The sequence below is a fragment of the Protobothrops mucrosquamatus genome, unplaced genomic scaffold (assembly GCF_001527695.2).
Source record: "Protobothrops mucrosquamatus isolate PMUCROS unplaced genomic scaffold, P.Mucros_1.0 scaffold397, whole genome shotgun sequence".
Lineage (NCBI taxonomy): Eukaryota > Metazoa > Chordata > Lepidosauria > Squamata > Viperidae > Protobothrops > Protobothrops mucrosquamatus.
The window spans coordinates 514,810-531,162 of record NW_015386728.1 but is presented as its reverse complement, the minus strand read 5'-3'; the positions used below and the strand labels follow the sequence as shown (position 1 = coordinate 531,162).

The window sequence follows — 16,353 nt, the reverse complement described above, 5'->3', positions numbered from 1 at the left end:
TATATACCTACTATTATATAGATGTCACACCTGTGACAGGTAAAAACATGCTTATGATTCCAACGGATATGCCATTTCAATTTAAGAGATTGCAATTCCCAATTCGATTGGCGTTTGCAATCACCATCCACAAAGCTCAGGGCCAATCTTTAGAATTACGCGGTTTAGATCTAGACACGGATTGCTTCTCACATGGACAATTATATGTTGCGTGTTCTAGAGTCGGCAAACCAGACAATCTCTATATCTGCACAGACAATGGAACAACAAAAAATATTGTGTACCCACAAGCATTGTGAAATTAAACATATTACAAACGTGCGTGCTTTCTCTTTTCTTTCTTTTCCATTTAACCAGACTGAGCCACAGCAACGCGTGGCCGGGTACAGCTAGTTTATTATTAATAATAATCCTTATTACTTTTATACTTTTATATAATATGTTTATTATTATTATTATTGTTTTTCCTGTTAACTATTTTGTTATAGTATATAGATGACAGGGATAGGAAGTAATCTGAGAAAGGTAAACTGCCCAAGAAGGATAAAACAGGCTTGGTTAAAACAATTTGGATACGTGGAGCTGTCCAAGGTCCTGAGATTCAGAAGAACACCATTGTGTAACTAAGCTATTGCACGAATCCTGTCCTTGGTCATCTCCAGCATCAATTAGGTGGCATTGCTTTGACTTCCTCACACAAATAGCACACACTGTGAACCTCAAACACTTCCTCACTGTTCTCTTGAGAGGAAAGCAGTGGACAAATTTAGCCACTGTTCCTTTTTCTTGTCCACGAAATGGTTTTTATGCAACATGGTAAACATGGAAGTCACTGATAGTAAAAATCTAAGCTTTAAATGTATTAGGATCTGTAACTACTGGGGCTTCTTATGCACATGATTATGAGCAGCAGCAACCCATAAGTATTAAGTGTTTGAAAATAATGGTGCAGGATAAAATCAACCAGAAGAGTTTTGAATATGTCTTTGAGCAAAAGAATGTATACAAAACTCTTCCACTGGTTTTATCCTGCTCCATTTTTAGAGCAAAATACATCTCGTGCTTTTCTCCCCTGGCCATGATCTTTGGCAGCATAGTGTTTTTTTTTGGGGGGGGGGCAACATTCATTCTCTTAAACCAGAGAATTGCCCGTGGAAAGAAAAAATTAGTTTTCGAACCCATACATAAATAAATTTTATCACTCACCTACATGGACGTTGGCTGAAAACTGATAAATTCCAGATACTGAAGCTGTAAATCTGCCAGTTGTTAAGTTTAATCCAGATCCTCGGAGAAAAGCTCCTTTGGCTAAAGGCTGTGTGAGAAAGGGGGGAAAAAATAGAATTGAAATATTGTTCCCACCAGTTCAACCATTCTTTATTTCCATTCCATAATATGTAAGAGGTGTAATGAGCTAGGTTTATATATACTATGTGCTCAGCTTTTCCAATTTCTCTCTTTCCCTCAGCTTTCTGTTGCCTTATTTGGGAAAGAATTACTAGTGTTGCATGAACAGGTAAGAACCTGAAACTCAACCTCTGGTGATGGTGTTGAGCTATTTCTTGGCAACAATATTGAAGTAATTTACTATTGTTTTTTTCCATGGTGATTTCCTGGTGGTCTCCTATCCACAGTCTATGTCTGACTCTTGCCTTGGCTTTGAAGGCAACATATCTGCTGAGTTTCCTAAAAATTGTTTTGGAAGCTGCCAAATCCTTGCAGTCAAGCAACCCGGGGCAACATATGTCAGAGAAAACAAGATTTTGCACAATCCTAGCTGATTTATTATTATTATTATTATTATTATTATTATTATTATTATTATTATTATTATTATTATTATTATTTGCAGAACTTTGGAAAGATTTTGCGATGTGAGTTACAAAAGGGTCAATACCATTAGCCTGGCCTTTGGGCTCTCTCGGCTAAGGCAGAGAGGAATTTTAGCTCAGTGGTTTGAACATCTATATGTTCAGAGGTCTGCAGGTTCAATTCCCAGCCTTTCAAATTTAAGAGGGATAAAAGGAGAGGCAATGGGGAGTGGGGGGGGGGTTGAAATCCCCAAAACCTTTCAAAGAAAAACAGCAGAGCCAAATGGACAAATCCTTAGACCTGCTGTTGTTTTTAAGTCAGCAAAACATTTGTGGGATTTCAAAAGGAGCCAAAAAAAAGTCTTTCTTTCTTTTTTCTTTTTAAAGATGACTAACCCAAAGTGTTTCAAGGCAAATTTCACACCTCCCTTAAGCAACCTAATTGCTTTCTTCTGCAGAGGCAAAGCTCAGGGACTTTATTTTCCTTGTTACTTTATAAAGAGTGTCGGGCAACCGAGCAGCCCTAAAGCCGCTAGTTTAGCAGCTTCCCGACAAGTGAATTCGCTCTAGACAGGCTGCTTGCAAGGAAGATTATCGGACTTAAGTTAAAATAAACCCAGCGTGGCATGTTTATTGTTAGTTTTGGCTCATGCGGTGCGGGTTTGGCTCAAATTCAGGGGGGGAAAAGAGAAAATGAACTTTACTGAACTTTTATTTTTGAGGGGGAGGGGAATCTATTAATTTGGCATCTTATTATTGCCATGTCAGAATTGGGGAAGAGGCAGCGAAACTAACTTGGCAAGGTGAATTGAAGATGCTATCCAAATAATTTATTTATTTTTTAAAAAAAGAAGGAAGATTAAGAAGTTAGCAAGATTAACCATTCAAGCTAGTGTTCCTAAAAATATAGGAAACCCTCACTTTTTCCTTTTAAATCCTATTTACTATCTACCGCTTGGTCATTATATAAAGTGGTGGGCAATCAGACTGGGGAAAGATTACAGGATATTATGACACATTTGGGGGCAAACCGCTCTAGTGGGAGCAGAAACATAGGACTGGGTATTAAAAAGTTGCAGGCTCACCCATTTCTTTCTCTGGCATCGTGGTCCTAAATTGAAATGGGCTCATGCAATGAATTGTTGTGTTGAAAAAAAAAAGTAGGGTTGCAAGCCTTAGACATATATGAAACAATCAATCTGTAATGTCTGCCAACTGATGTGCGCTATTGCCGTGAAAGGCTCCTGTGTTGAATGTATAAACTTAGATCCCTCTCGGAGTCCTAGTGGACAATCACTTAAATAGGAGCCAGCCGTGTGCTGCAGCTGCCAAAAAAGCCAACACAGTGCTGGGCTGGATTAACAGAGGGATAGAATCAAGATCATGTGAAGTATTAATACCACTTTACAAGGCCTTGGTAAGGCCACACTTGGAATACTGCATCCAGTTTTGGTCACCACGATGTAAAAAAGATGTTGAGACTCTAGAAAGAGTACAGAGAAGAGCAACAAAGATGATTAGGGGACTGGAGGCTAAAACATATAAGGAACGGTTGCTGGAATTGGGTATGTCTAGTTTAACGAAGAGAAGGACGAGGGGGGACATGATAGCAGTCTTCCAGTATCTCAGGGGCTGCCACAAAGAAGAGGCAGTCAAGCTATTCTCCAAAGCGCCTGAAGGCAGGACAAGAAGCAACGGGTGGAAACTAATCAAGGAGAGAAGCAGCCTAGAACTAAGGAGAAACCTCCTGACAGTTAGAACAATTAACCAGTGGAACAACCTGCCTCCAGAAGTGGTGAATGCTCCAACACTGGAAGTTTTTAAGAAGAGACTGGACAGCCATTTGTCTGAAATGGTATAGGGTTTCCTGACCTCCAAGGTCCCTTCCAACTTTATCATCATCATCATCATCATCATCATCATCATCATCATCATCATCATCATCATCATCATCATCATCATCATCATCATCATTATTATTATTATTATTATTATTATTATTATTATTATTATTATTATTATTACTAATTATTATTATTATTACTGATTTTCAAACTTGGCAACTTTGGGATGAGTGGACTACATCTCCCAGAATTTCCCAACCAATATGCTTGACTGGAAAATTCTGGGGGCTGAAGTCCACATATCTCAAAGTTTGCCAAGTTTGAAAAAAACAAAACAAAAACCTGGTTTAGATAGTGGACGATGAAGTAATTTGACTCAGGGTTCTCTGTCTTGATTTTCTTCACAGTTCTTTGATCCCCTTCTAAGGTTTACTCCCTTCTTTTCTGGAGATGGCAGTGCTTTCTGACAGCTCCAATTTCTTGCCTGTTTCGTTAAAACCAATTAAACAAAAAATCAGAGGCAGTGACTTAATTCCCCTAAAAACCGCTGACTTGAAAATAGAAAGCAGTTTTCCGGCACCAGTAAATTACCGCTTGAAAAAACATTCCTGTTTCTTCACGTCTTGCTCCCACTCTCTCAACACACTCACAAAGAGAAAGAATTAATGTGGTGCTCTAGGAAGGAATGGAATTAATCGCGATACGCTAATAGGTTAAACTGCTCGCCAGTTAGAACAATCTGCCAGTTTCCCTGACACAGCCCTTAAGCCTCCAAGATTGCAAAATTGGTTTAATTATAGCTGGGGAAGGGGGAATAGAGCCATGAGCCACCCTGAACCACCCCCCCCCCAAATAAAAGTGGGTCTTTTGTTTCTCCCAAATGACATGAATTCACCTTCAAGAGAAAATGGAGTGCTGAATCCTTTTGGATTCAAACACTACAACATGCAGTCACCCTCCTTTGTTTACTTCTGGACAATGGACAAAACAAAATTCTTTTATTTCCACCTCCTGACTGATATTTCTTTTTTAAAAAAATAAAAATAAAATAAGTCTCCAGCGCTTAGGAAGAAAATGTGAGACACAAATCAGATCTCAGCCTGGAGCCATCGTACATTTCTAACTGATTCTACTGTCCCAGGATGCTTTGCTGTTCTTTCCGTGGTGTCGCTCAGCAGTAAAATCCCTATTTTGCTCTTAATCTGATCCCAGGTTCACACCTACCCCAAGACTTCGCTGGGCAATCTCGACTGCTGATGACTACATGCAGAGCATGTAGGGGTTTTTTTGGCAACAGTATATAAATGGACTTTTCCGAGATCTTTTACTTCTGACCACCCAGTCTAGTCTACAGCTCTGGGATTTTCTGCTGGTCTGCATCAGATATAAAATCCCTCCCCCTTCATTTTGTTTTTAAACACTCTTTCAACCAACATTGGGGTGCCTGTTGAGTTCCCGATATTCCTCTCTGCGTGCTTCAGATGACTTCTGCTGGGTGACCTAAAGATCAACATTCCTAAATTAAGACTGTCATCCCTCTCTAAGATCCGCATAAATGTGCTCTCCTTCAGAGATGTTCTCCAAGTGGCTTAGAAGAAGAAAACATGTTTTTTTTTTTAAAGCCAGCCATATAATTGCACTTTGCAAACGCAGAGCAACCGAAGTACGCTGATGGAGGATCAAATGCTCATTAAGAGACCTGCGTGGAGATGGCCGTGAACGCAGCAACCACCGATGAAAGTGTTGAAACCTTCGTGACAATAGCCTCGTTTTCTTTTCATCACGACCAGCCAGGACTCTGTCATCGGGCTGGCTGGGCCCACAGGCAGCCGTGCCTCGGATACATCGCTGTAGGAATGCTCTAACCCAATCTGGCTGAGGCCCGCTGAAGATGGCACAAATGTGCTGGCTGGCAAGGCAGGCGTCTGAGAATCTGCCAAGCCCAATTAGAAAAGGACAGCCTGCCTCAATTCAACCTTGGCCTGTGCACTGATGGCTATTAAGATGTCTTCTCCACACCAATTAGAGTGGCACCAACGTTATCCCTGGAGAGAACTTTGACCCTGCCTGGACTCAAAGAGACAGTTTTTCTAATCTCCACTCCCTCGAACGTTTCTTCGCCAACCTCTTCTTTTTTTTTAAAGGCTTAGCTGCTACAAACACAGCAACGGAGGCTCTGTCTTTCATAAGGAGAACTCATACAAAGGAAGAAAGCAACTCCAGCACAAAGAAAACAAACGTTGGAATCAGCCAACACATTTCAATATAGTTCCATAGCTTTCCTACTTAATCCTACTCCAAGATTTCTCTGGGCAATCTCGACTGCTGATGACTACAGGCAGGGGTTTTTTGGGCGACAGTATATAAATGGTGGCCCCTGACTTTTCCGACATCTTTTACTTCTCTGACCGCCCAGTCTAGTCTACAGCTCTGGGATTTTCTGCTGGTCTCCCAAATTTTGGGGGCCTCTAGATGCTCCCATGTAACACCTCTCCTGCGCGAGCTGCACTGGCTGCCGGTGGCCTTCCGGGTGCGCTTCAAGGTGTTAGTAACAACTTTTAAAGCGCTCCATGGCAATGGACCTAGGTATTTGCAAGACCGCCTCCTACCAAACACCTCCCTTCGACCTGTCCGCTCCCACAGAGAGGGCCTCCTTAGAGTGCCGTCGGCCAGACAATGCCGGCTGGCGACCCCCAGGGGGAGAGCCTTCTCTGTGGCAGCTCCTGCCCTCTGGAATGACCTACCCCCCCGACCTACGTACAGTTGCGGACCTGCGCCTTTTTCGCCGAGCCCTGAAGGCCCATCTATTCCGTGCGGCCGGCCTGGTGTAGTTTGATTATGTTTTAGTGGGGGTTTTTGTATGGGGTGTTTTTAGAACAGGCCTGTTATTTAATTTGATTTTAGAACAGAAACTATTTATTTATTATCGTGGTTTTTAGTATTGCCTGTTCACCGCCCTGAGTCCCGTAAGGGAGATAGGGCGGTATATAAATTTAATAAATAAATAAATAATAAATAAATAAATTCTGCTGAATCCCACATTCGGATACTACCTGATATGAACCTTTTTTTTTTTTTTTCGGAGCGAGACAAGGTGCCTAAGCACTGCCAGATGTTAGGCTACCATAACTAAGAAGCCTCGCTCGGATCAAGCCCAGTTCCAGTGGCTTCGTGCCCTGGCCCCACTAGCCCACTCCAGATCTATTTGCATTGTAATCAGACCCTGTGTTGTTGTTGTGTTTTCCTAACACCTAATAAGAGCTCCTACGTTTGCCTTACCATCTGAAAGTTCTGGAGTTCCTTCAAAGTTTTCTTGTCCACGATGATTTGGCCCTTGAGCTTGCAGTGGAAGGCTTCCTCCACTCGGCGGTAGAGGGATATCTCCTCCAGAGGCAGTAACATCACAGGCATCTCACTGGGATGGGATGGGAGAACTGGAGATGCCCGCCGTTCGGTAGCTTCTGGAAGAAAAAAGGGTTGCAGCTGGGATTACCCTGAACCGATCTTTGTCTCCAGAAAAGTAAAAAAAAAAGGGCTGGAGAAGAGCTGCTTTACCTTTTAACATTTCTTTAAATTCTTGCATTAAGACCTCATGGGTGACTTCAGCTCCAGGAAGACCAGGGGGCCCTGGAGGACCTGGGGGCCCTGGAGGACCAGCAAGACCACGCTAGAAAAATAATAATAATAATAGGGAAACGGAAGACGTTCAGAAACCATCTCATGCAGAAGTATCAATTGCCATTTAATTAGCCAAGTCCCAAATTCATGGGTTGATTTGGACCTGTTCTGAGAAACCAAGGGGCATTGTTAAGCTGGGTCAAAGTCTTTGAAGACCATCATCACTGCTTCTGAAATAGCTGTAAACATGTGGACAAGACACATTCTACAGGGAATTGTTCAGTTTTGCTTCCTCCCTGCAATCCTTCCATGGGGCGTACAGGATATCCAAGTGGGAGAAGGGTGCCATCATGGGGAAATGACAAAATGCCAGGGATTGTTTGGGCGCAGAGTTGGCCAATGACTCAACTAGAATGGGTAGCATCATGGAGCAGCTTAGAATGTCACCCTGGCAACAGCAAAAAAAAAAAAAAAAGTATCCCGGGAAAGTAAGATCAGTGTAGGAAAAAAAGAGAGAAAAGTGTAGAGTTGACCAGCTTTGCTAGATGTTCAGAAGAGAAATAACGGTGCGTACAAAAACCAAGCTTTTTTTCCCACGCAAAAAGCTTTCATCCCAAACGTAGTTTCCCTTAATCTGAGTAAAATCAAAATTAATACTTGGCGATTGCACCCATGCTGTTTTGCTGATGCCGCCTTCAGGATTCCCCAGTCAGTGTTATGTAAGCAATGGTGAGAATGACACACCTTTTAGAGAATAGCCCACATTTTGGAGAAAATTCTTCGTCAACATGGCACACGAAGCAAAACTGCATCCCTCTCCAATTGTATATATGGCATTGGGAAGAAAACCTCTCCGAATGTGGGGGATTTTCTCAAACGGAAACGGAAGGGAGACAGATTGAAACCACGGCTGAGAAAAATGAACAGAAAGGCAGTGAGCAAGTGGGCCCTGGGGTAGCGCTGACAGCTCGTTCAAGAAAAGAGACCTTGCAGATCTGCCACCAACCAGATTCACACTGGAACTGTCGTTTTAGGAATCAGATCAGGGTCTCCTAAGCAATTATTGTAGGGCAGTGGTTCTCAACCTTTTTAATGCTGCGACCCCAACCGGTCGTAAGTCGAGGACTACCCAACCGGTCGTAAGTCGAGGACTTTCCCTGCCCGGGAGTGCCGCGCATGCGTGGTTCCGCCCCCTGCGCCGGCCAAGGCGTAGCTGGCAAGCGGCAGAGACGGAGCAGGCCGACCACCAGCTGGCCCAGCTCAAGGGAGGTAAGGCACCCGCCAGAAAAGGGGAAAAAATGGCGGACAGCCTTGCTTGGCGACCCCCATGAAATGGTTGATCGACCCCAAATGGGGTCGCGACCCATAGGTTGAGAACCGCTGCTGTAGGGGATGCCGGAAAACCTGTGTGCATTTCCATGTGTGACCGAAAGGGACAATTCCAGAGAACAAACTTCTGAAACCGCCCATTGGATCATTGATTGTGGAGATCAAATAAACCAGCAAGGAAAATTAGAGAAGGATGCAACGGAGGGTGCAACGGAGGGTCCTATTAAGCCCGATCACTTAATTTTCTGCAGATCCCACATCATCAGTCTGACAATGGTTATTAGCTAACAATTGGTCATCTGGCTAGTTAGAACGTCCAAAGGACCGCACCATCCCACCCTGCAGCATTTGAATGCATCGACGTCGTCGTCATGGTCAGCATTATCATTACCGGCTAGCAAAAGCTTCTGGAAATAACCTACTTTTTTATCTTTTCCTTTGCATTTCTTTTTGGAGTTGCTTCCTTCACCCGGACGCTGTACAAACGAAATCCATGTCCGGCGTGGATCGGTGATGGGCGGGTCTGGGGACTCTAGCATCTAAAGAAAGGAAGAGTAAACAGTGACACTGAGATTCTGCAAGCCAGGGATGGCAGGCAGGCAGGCAGCTGGTGGAAAAATCTTCCATTCCCTTCATTGCCTATGAACCTTCCAGTTCTTAATTCTGGATCTGAAATCCAAGAAACAAAATTTCCATAGAGGAGGGAGGGGATATGAAATTGATAGCCTTTAGATTCCCTGCCCCCCCCATCCTTTCTTCTTCTTCTTCTTCTTCTTCTAGATTTTCATCTCTGTGGGGATTAAAAAGGATCCAAGATGAAAGGGGAACAGTGAGATGACAATCGCTCCACAGAAAGAAGAGGGGAAGTTAAAAGCCAGCAATGACATATAGAAGGGGTTGTTTCAATTTACTAAAACAGTAATTTGTACCAGTGCTCTTAAAAATAAAATACAGCTGGGGAACACCAGGAACTAGAGACAACTGCCCCCCCCCTCAGACCAGGAAAAGAAATGAGCACGCTATATGTGCTTGATTAGGACATAATGCGATTCTGATTAAGCCGTCAAAAGATAGAGTGCATTGAAGAATCCGGCCAATGAAAAGATAAGATCCAACCACTAGTCTCTAAACATAGATGAAAAGGATGCTATTTACGCAGCTAAATATATTAGCCAGCCACCTCCAAATATTTTCTCAATGTCTACTATATTGGGCTTCCAATCAATTTGCTGGAACTCTGCAAATGCACATACTGGCTGTTGCATTTGCTAAGGTCCCTGGTTCGTTCCTTGGCCCTGCTACACAGGATTCCCAAAGATCCAGAAAACCGCTACCCATCCATCTTAAAGATCATTATCCAGACTGGTCTACTGACTTCCTATCCAAGAGGAGGGAAGGATAATTCATCTCGTGAAGCACTGTGCCACTGCAGCCCAGCAATTGATTTATTGTTGCTTCATTTACCAAGCTAGCCCCAGGCTAGGCCAGGATCTGCTTCAAAGCAAGCCCATCCATTTCGGCCAGGTGGACGTGCCCACAGACAAGCCTGGAGGCTCTACCCAATCACAGCTTCCCCGCCAGATGTCTGTGACCGGATTGTCCGCCGACATACCATGAAGCAGCGACCCCCGATTCCAGGAAATAAGCACGGAGCAGAAAGAATGCAAGTTTGAATGCACGTTGCCCCTTGTAGGATTTCTCTGGGGAAAACAGTGGAGCAGATTGGGTATGTCTAGGGGTGACATGATAGCAGTCCTCCAATATTTGAGAGGGTGCCATAAAGAAGAGTGGGTCAACCTACTCTCCAGAGCACCTGAAGGCAAGACAAGAAGTAATTGATGGAAACTCATCAAGGAGAGAAGCAACCTAGAACTAAGGAGAAACTTCCTGACAGTTAGAACAATTAACCAGTGGAACAACCTGCCTCCAGAAGCAATGAATGCTCCAACACTGGAAGTTTTTAAGAATTGATTGGACAACCATTTGTCTGAAATGGTATAGGGTTCCCTGCCTGAGCAGGGGGTTGGACTAGAAGACCTCCAAGGTCCCTTCCAAATCTGTTATTCTGTAATTATTCTGCTCTCAAGTGAGGGTGGAGATGAATGGATTAACACCACAAGGCAGAAACTCCCCAATGAGAGAATCATTAGATGGTCTCGGAAACTTAAAATGAGATTTTATTCTTCTTTAAAAAAAAATATGTTGGGTAAAACAAATGTCCTCCTAAAACAGTAGTGGCACTCAGAGCCCTCTCTGTGGGCACGTGCGCCGTCGCCCCAGTCCTAGGCCTTCAGCTGGGTTTTATAAAACCTTTTTGCTTTAGGCCTCCGCCATGTGCAAAAAAAAAAAAAAAGGTTCAATCAATCAGTCAATTTCAACTTCTCGCGGTGAAAAAAAAGATCTTGCAAAGTTGGAATTGATTGATTGAACTTTTTAGTCCCACCCAGTCTGCCGTTACCACCGCAGCCACGCCCACCCAATAGGCCATACCCACCCGGCACCCGACAATGCATAATTGGGTTTTGCGTTGCAGTTTGAGCACTCGGACTCTAAAAGGTTCGCCATCACTGTCCTAAAACTTACGTTTGATTAGCCAGGCAGTTTTGTGTCCATTGGGAGACAGAAAAAAAAACCAACCTGCTCCTTCTTCACATTTTCTGTATAGTTCCTACCATCTTTCTCACTTGGGACGTTGCTAAGGATACGGTCTTCCTTCACAGGGTAATTCCTGGATCCTGATAGCCTCTTTAAACACCCTTTCCCGTCTTTTATAAACGAAAGGGCCACTGGGGGCCAATTGTACAAGATCCCCAGGTTCCTCAGCCTCTGTTGCCCCAGGCAGATGTTTGCGGAACCACAGCTGTCTGCACGGTGAGCCAAGAGGGGAATCCGAGTCACTTCTAGCGGAGCGTTAAGCGCATTCCACGGTAATTGAATAATTAGTGTCAATGTTGGATCCGTCAGGCACGCCCTCCAGCCAAGCAGATTTTGCTGGCACCGGATCAAGACTCTACCGTTTCCCCGGGACCCCAAATTGCTATCGGTGAAATGAGCTTCTTGGCAAAAGGGAAGACGACCGATTCTCAAGCATCCTTTTCTGGTTCACTCCCTGTATGCAAATAACTCCAGGGTTCCCTTAAAACGTCCTCCAGTTTTTTTCTCCTTCCTTAAGAGAAAGCTTCTAAGTTGCGTTGCAAGTTTANGAAACTCTTGTCAGAACAAAGGACCTATTAGGGGTTTTGAAGACTGCGCTATTGTGATCGTACCCCCTGGGAGCCGGGGATTACCTGTTTCAGTTCCATGCTGGCCAAGAGACACAGCATCTGCAAAGTTGCGTGGGACACCACATCGGGTTACCGTTCCGTAAAACGGTGGCGGCACTTCAAACGGAGGACGAAAAAAACCTTAGGAAAGGATTCTGGTTCTCTGACGGAGCACCTGGTTGGCAGACCCTCTTCCCCACATCTCCAGTTTAAGAGGTTCAGATTGCACACACACACCCCAAAAAAAAGAGCAAACAGAGGGATCTTTTGTGGGCTGGGAATCTGGGACTGTTGTTTTCTTTTAAGTTTGCTCCCCCCCCCAGTGTCATAACCAGGATAGATAAAGATCACAAGTTGCAAGTCACAAGGGTCCCACCCTACAGGTAGTCCTTGAACCTACCATCATTCGTTTAGTGACCATTCAAAATTACAGCAGCCCTGGCAAAAGTGACTTCACACTTAGGACCATCGCAGCATCCCCATGGCCATGTGGTCAAAAAGCTTGGCGACTGGCTAATGACAGTTTGCAGGATCCCAGGGTTGTGTGAACGCCACTGCAGCCTTCTAACATGCAAAGTTAAAGGAGAAGCCAGATTCACTTAACATCCGTGTTATTAATCCGTGATTCATTTCACAATTGGGGTAAGAAAAGTCATAAACTGGGGCAAAATTCACTCAACTGCCTTGCTTAGCAATGGAAATTTTGGTCTCCGTTGTCGTCGTAAGTTGAGGACCACCTATCTATATGACCCAAAGAGGCTGTGCTAGCAGCCAAAAGCAGACTTGGGAAGCATCCCTTTTATAGGGAGATATTCTGGTAAGGAAGCCAGCTTCACTAGTTAGAAATAAGGAGCGGAAAAGAACTCTTTTGCAGTTATCTCGTTAAAAGATTGCTGCTTGAGGAAGCTGTCCAGAAAATACTCCCAGGATCCTGTTTCTTAGATCTCAGATCTGAGATCTCCAGGAATGCAAGCTTGCTTAGAGGCCAAGTTTGCTCTTCTTGTCAAGGGCCAATTCCAGCTTCTAAAGATGTTGCTGAACTGACTTGAACACTGGGCGCTATCTAACAAAACGAAGTTCAATGGTGAAAAAAGCAAGGTTCTACATTTAGGCAAGAAAAAACCAAATGTACAGGTATAGTATAAGGGGTACCTTGCTCAATAGTAGTAACTGTGAGAGGGACCTCGGAGTCCTAGTGGACAATCACCTAAATATGAGCCAGCAGTGTGCTGCAGCTGCCAAAAAAGCCAACACAGTGCTAGGCTGCATTAACAGAGGGATAGAATCAAGATCATGTGAAGTATTAATACCACTTTACAAGGCCTTGGTAAGGCCACACTTGGAATACTGCATCCAGTTTTGGTCACCACGATGTAAAAAAGATGCTGAGACTCTGGAAAGAGTGCAGAGAAGAGCAACAAAGATGATTAGAGGATTGGAGGCTAAAACATATAAGGAACGGTTGCTGGAATTGGGTACGTCTAGTTTAATGAAGAGAAGGACGAGGGGGGACATGATAGCAGTCTTCCAGTATCTCAGGGGCTGCCCCAAAGAAGAGGGAGTCAAGCTATTCTCCAAGGCGCCTGAAGGCAGGACGAGAAGCAACGGATGGAAGGAGAGAAGCAACTTAGAACTAAGGAGAAACTTCCTGACAGTTAGAACAATTAACCAGTGGAACTCCTTGCCTCCAGAAGCGGTGAATGCTCCAACACTGGAAGTTTTTAAGAAGAGACTGGACAGCCATTTGTCTGAAATGGTGTAGGGTTCCTGACTGAGCAGGGGGTTGGACTCGATGACCTCCAAAGTCCCTTCCAACTTTATTATTATTATTATTACAACATTTGACTGGGATCGTAAAAGGACTAGAAGGCCTCCGAAGTCCCCCTTCCAGCTTGGATTCTACGTTGTCTAGAAACTTTAGCTACGCCAGTTGTTGGAAAAGGCAACTCAACGTTTAGAAGGCTACTGGTTCCCTTGAGGTCCTCCCACTGCTCTGTTGTAACAGTTTTTGGGGAGAGCAAGGACCTCCAGTCTTGGCACTACCTCTCCTCTTTCTGCTGACAGTCAGTCTGGCTGGCTCAGAAGAAGAGTCCAGTCAACAAAACAAGACCTCTTTGATGCATCTTTGAACGTGGATGGGTTCTTCCAGAGCTTCAACAGGCTAAATGTAGCCTGTGCCGTGGGATGATAAATCAAAAACCCTTGGTGATTTGTGCAAAATCATCCAGAAAGCCTCCATTTGCCTTTTTNTTAAATAGGGAATAATTTTTAAAAATTTTCAAAGATTTTAAATATGACACAGCTATTAATATATTTGCTTTTTAATTGGTTTTATAGGGGAAATGTTTTTTTGTGTTGTTTTTTAACATGCTGTGAGCCGCCCTGAGTCCCTCTGGGGAGAAGGGCGGCATAGAAGTTTAAATATAAATAAATAAATAAATAAATAAGAGGTTCAGATTGCACACACACCCCCCCAAAAAGAGCAAACAGAGGGATCTTTTGTGGGCTGGGAATCTGGGACTGTTGTTTTCTTTTAAGTTTGCTCCCCCCCCCAGTGTCATAACCAGGATAGATAAAGATCACAAGTTGCAAGTCACAAGGGTCCCACCCTACAGGTAGTCCTTGAACCTACAATCATTCGTTTAGTGACCATTCAAAATTACCTGGCAAAAATGACTTCACACTTAGGACCATCGCAGCATCCCCATGGCCATGCGGTCAAAAAGCTTGGCGACTGGCTAATGACAGTTTGCAGGATCCCAGGGTTGTGTGAATGCCACTGCAGCCTTCTAACGTGCAAAGTTAAAGAAGTCAGATTCACTTAACATCCGTGTTACTAACCACTGCAGTGATTCATTTCACAATTGGGGTAAGAAAAGTCATAAACTGGGGCAAAATTCACTCAACTGCCTTGCTTAGCAATGGAAATTTGGGGCTCTGTTGTCGTCGTAAGTTGAGGACCACCTATCCATATGACCCAAAGAGGCTGTGCTAGTAGCCAAAAGCAGACTTGGGAAGCATCCCTTTTATAGGGAGATATCCTGGTAAGGAAGCCAGCTTCACTAGTTAGAAATAAGGAGCGGAAAAGAACTCTTTTGCAGTTATCTCGTTAGAAGATTGCTGCTTGAGGAAGCTGTCCAGAAAATACTCCCAGGATCCTGTTTCTTAGATCTCAGATCTGAGATCTCCAGGAATGCAAGCTTGCTTAGAGGCCAAGTTTGCTCTTCTTGTCAAGGGCCAATTCCAGCTTCTAAAGATGTTGCTGAACTGACTTGAACACTGGGCGCTATCTAACAAAACGAAGTTCAATGGTGAAAAAAGCAAGGTTCTACATTTAGGCAAGAAAAACCAAATGTAAAGGTATAGTATAGGGGGAACCTTGCTCAATAGTAGTAACTGTGAGAGGGACCTCGGAGTCCTAGTGGACAATACACCTAAATATGAGCCAGCAGTGTGCTGCAGCTGCCAAAAAAGCCAACACAGTGCTAGGCTGCATTAACAGAGGGATAGAATCAAGATCATGTGAAGTATTAATACCACTTTACAAGGCCTTAGTAAGGCCACACTTGGAATACTGCATCCAGTTTTGGTCACCACGATGTAAAAAAGATGCTGAGACTCTGGAAAGAGTGCAGAGAAGAGCAACAAAGATGATTAGAGGATTGGAGGCTAAAACATATAAGGAACGGTTGCTGGAATTGGGTATGTCTAGTTTAACGAAGAGAAGGACGAGGGGGGACAGGATAGCAGTCTTCCAGTATCTCAGGGGCTGCCCCAAAGAAGAGGGAGTCAAGCTATTCTCCAAAGCGCCTGAAGGCAGGACGAGAAGCAATGGATGGAAACTGATCAAAGAGAGAAGCAACTTAGAACTAAGGAGAAACTTCCTGACAGTTAGAACAATTAACCAGTGGAACTCCTTGCCTCCAGAAGCAGTGAATGCTCCAACACTGGAAGTTTTTAAGAAGAGACTGGACAGCCATTTGTCTGAAATGGTGTAGGGTTCCTGCCTGAGCAGGGGGTTGGACTCGATGACCTCCAAGGTCCCTTCCAACTTTATTATTATTATTATTATTACAACATTTGACTGGGATCGTAAAAGGACTAGAAGGCCTCCGAAGTCCCCCTTCCAGCTTGGATTCTACATTGTCTAGAAACTTTAGCTACGCCAGTTGTTGGAAAAGGCAACTCAACGTTTAGAAGGCTACTGGTTCCCTTGAGGTCCTCCCACTGCTCTGTTGTACCAGTTTTTGGGGAGAGCAAGGACCTCCAGTCTTGGCACTACCTCTCCCCTTTCTGCTGACAGTCAGTCTGGCTGGCTCAGAAGAAGAGTCCAGTCAACAAAACAAGACCTCTTTGATGCATCTTTGAACGTGGATGGGTTCTTCCAGAGCTTCAACAGGCTAAATGTAGCCTGTGCCGTGGGATGATAAATCAAAAACCCTTGGTGATTTGTGCAAAATCATCCAGAAAGCCTCCATTTGCCTTTTT

The 16,353-nt window shown here is 44.0% G+C and overlaps 1 protein-coding gene across 1 annotated transcript in view; it reads right to left on the bottom strand.

Moving 5' to 3' along the window:
- The window catches only part of C1QTNF12 (C1q and TNF related 12), a 24,377-nt gene that overhangs the window by 2,985 nt on the left and 5,039 nt on the right, over nt 1-16,353 (bottom strand). The window contains exons 3-8 of the mRNA XM_015816053.1: nt 9,025-9,141; nt 8,521-8,523; nt 7,211-7,322; nt 6,935-7,116; nt 1,207-1,315; nt 736-739 (exon numbers count right to left, since the gene is read on the bottom strand). Coding sequence (XP_015671539.1) covers nt 736-739; nt 1,207-1,315; nt 6,935-7,116; nt 7,211-7,322; nt 8,521-8,523; nt 9,025-9,141 — 527 coding nt within the window. The remainder of the gene's footprint in view (nt 1-735; nt 740-1,206; nt 1,316-6,934; nt 7,117-7,210; nt 7,323-8,520; nt 8,524-9,024; nt 9,142-16,353) is intronic.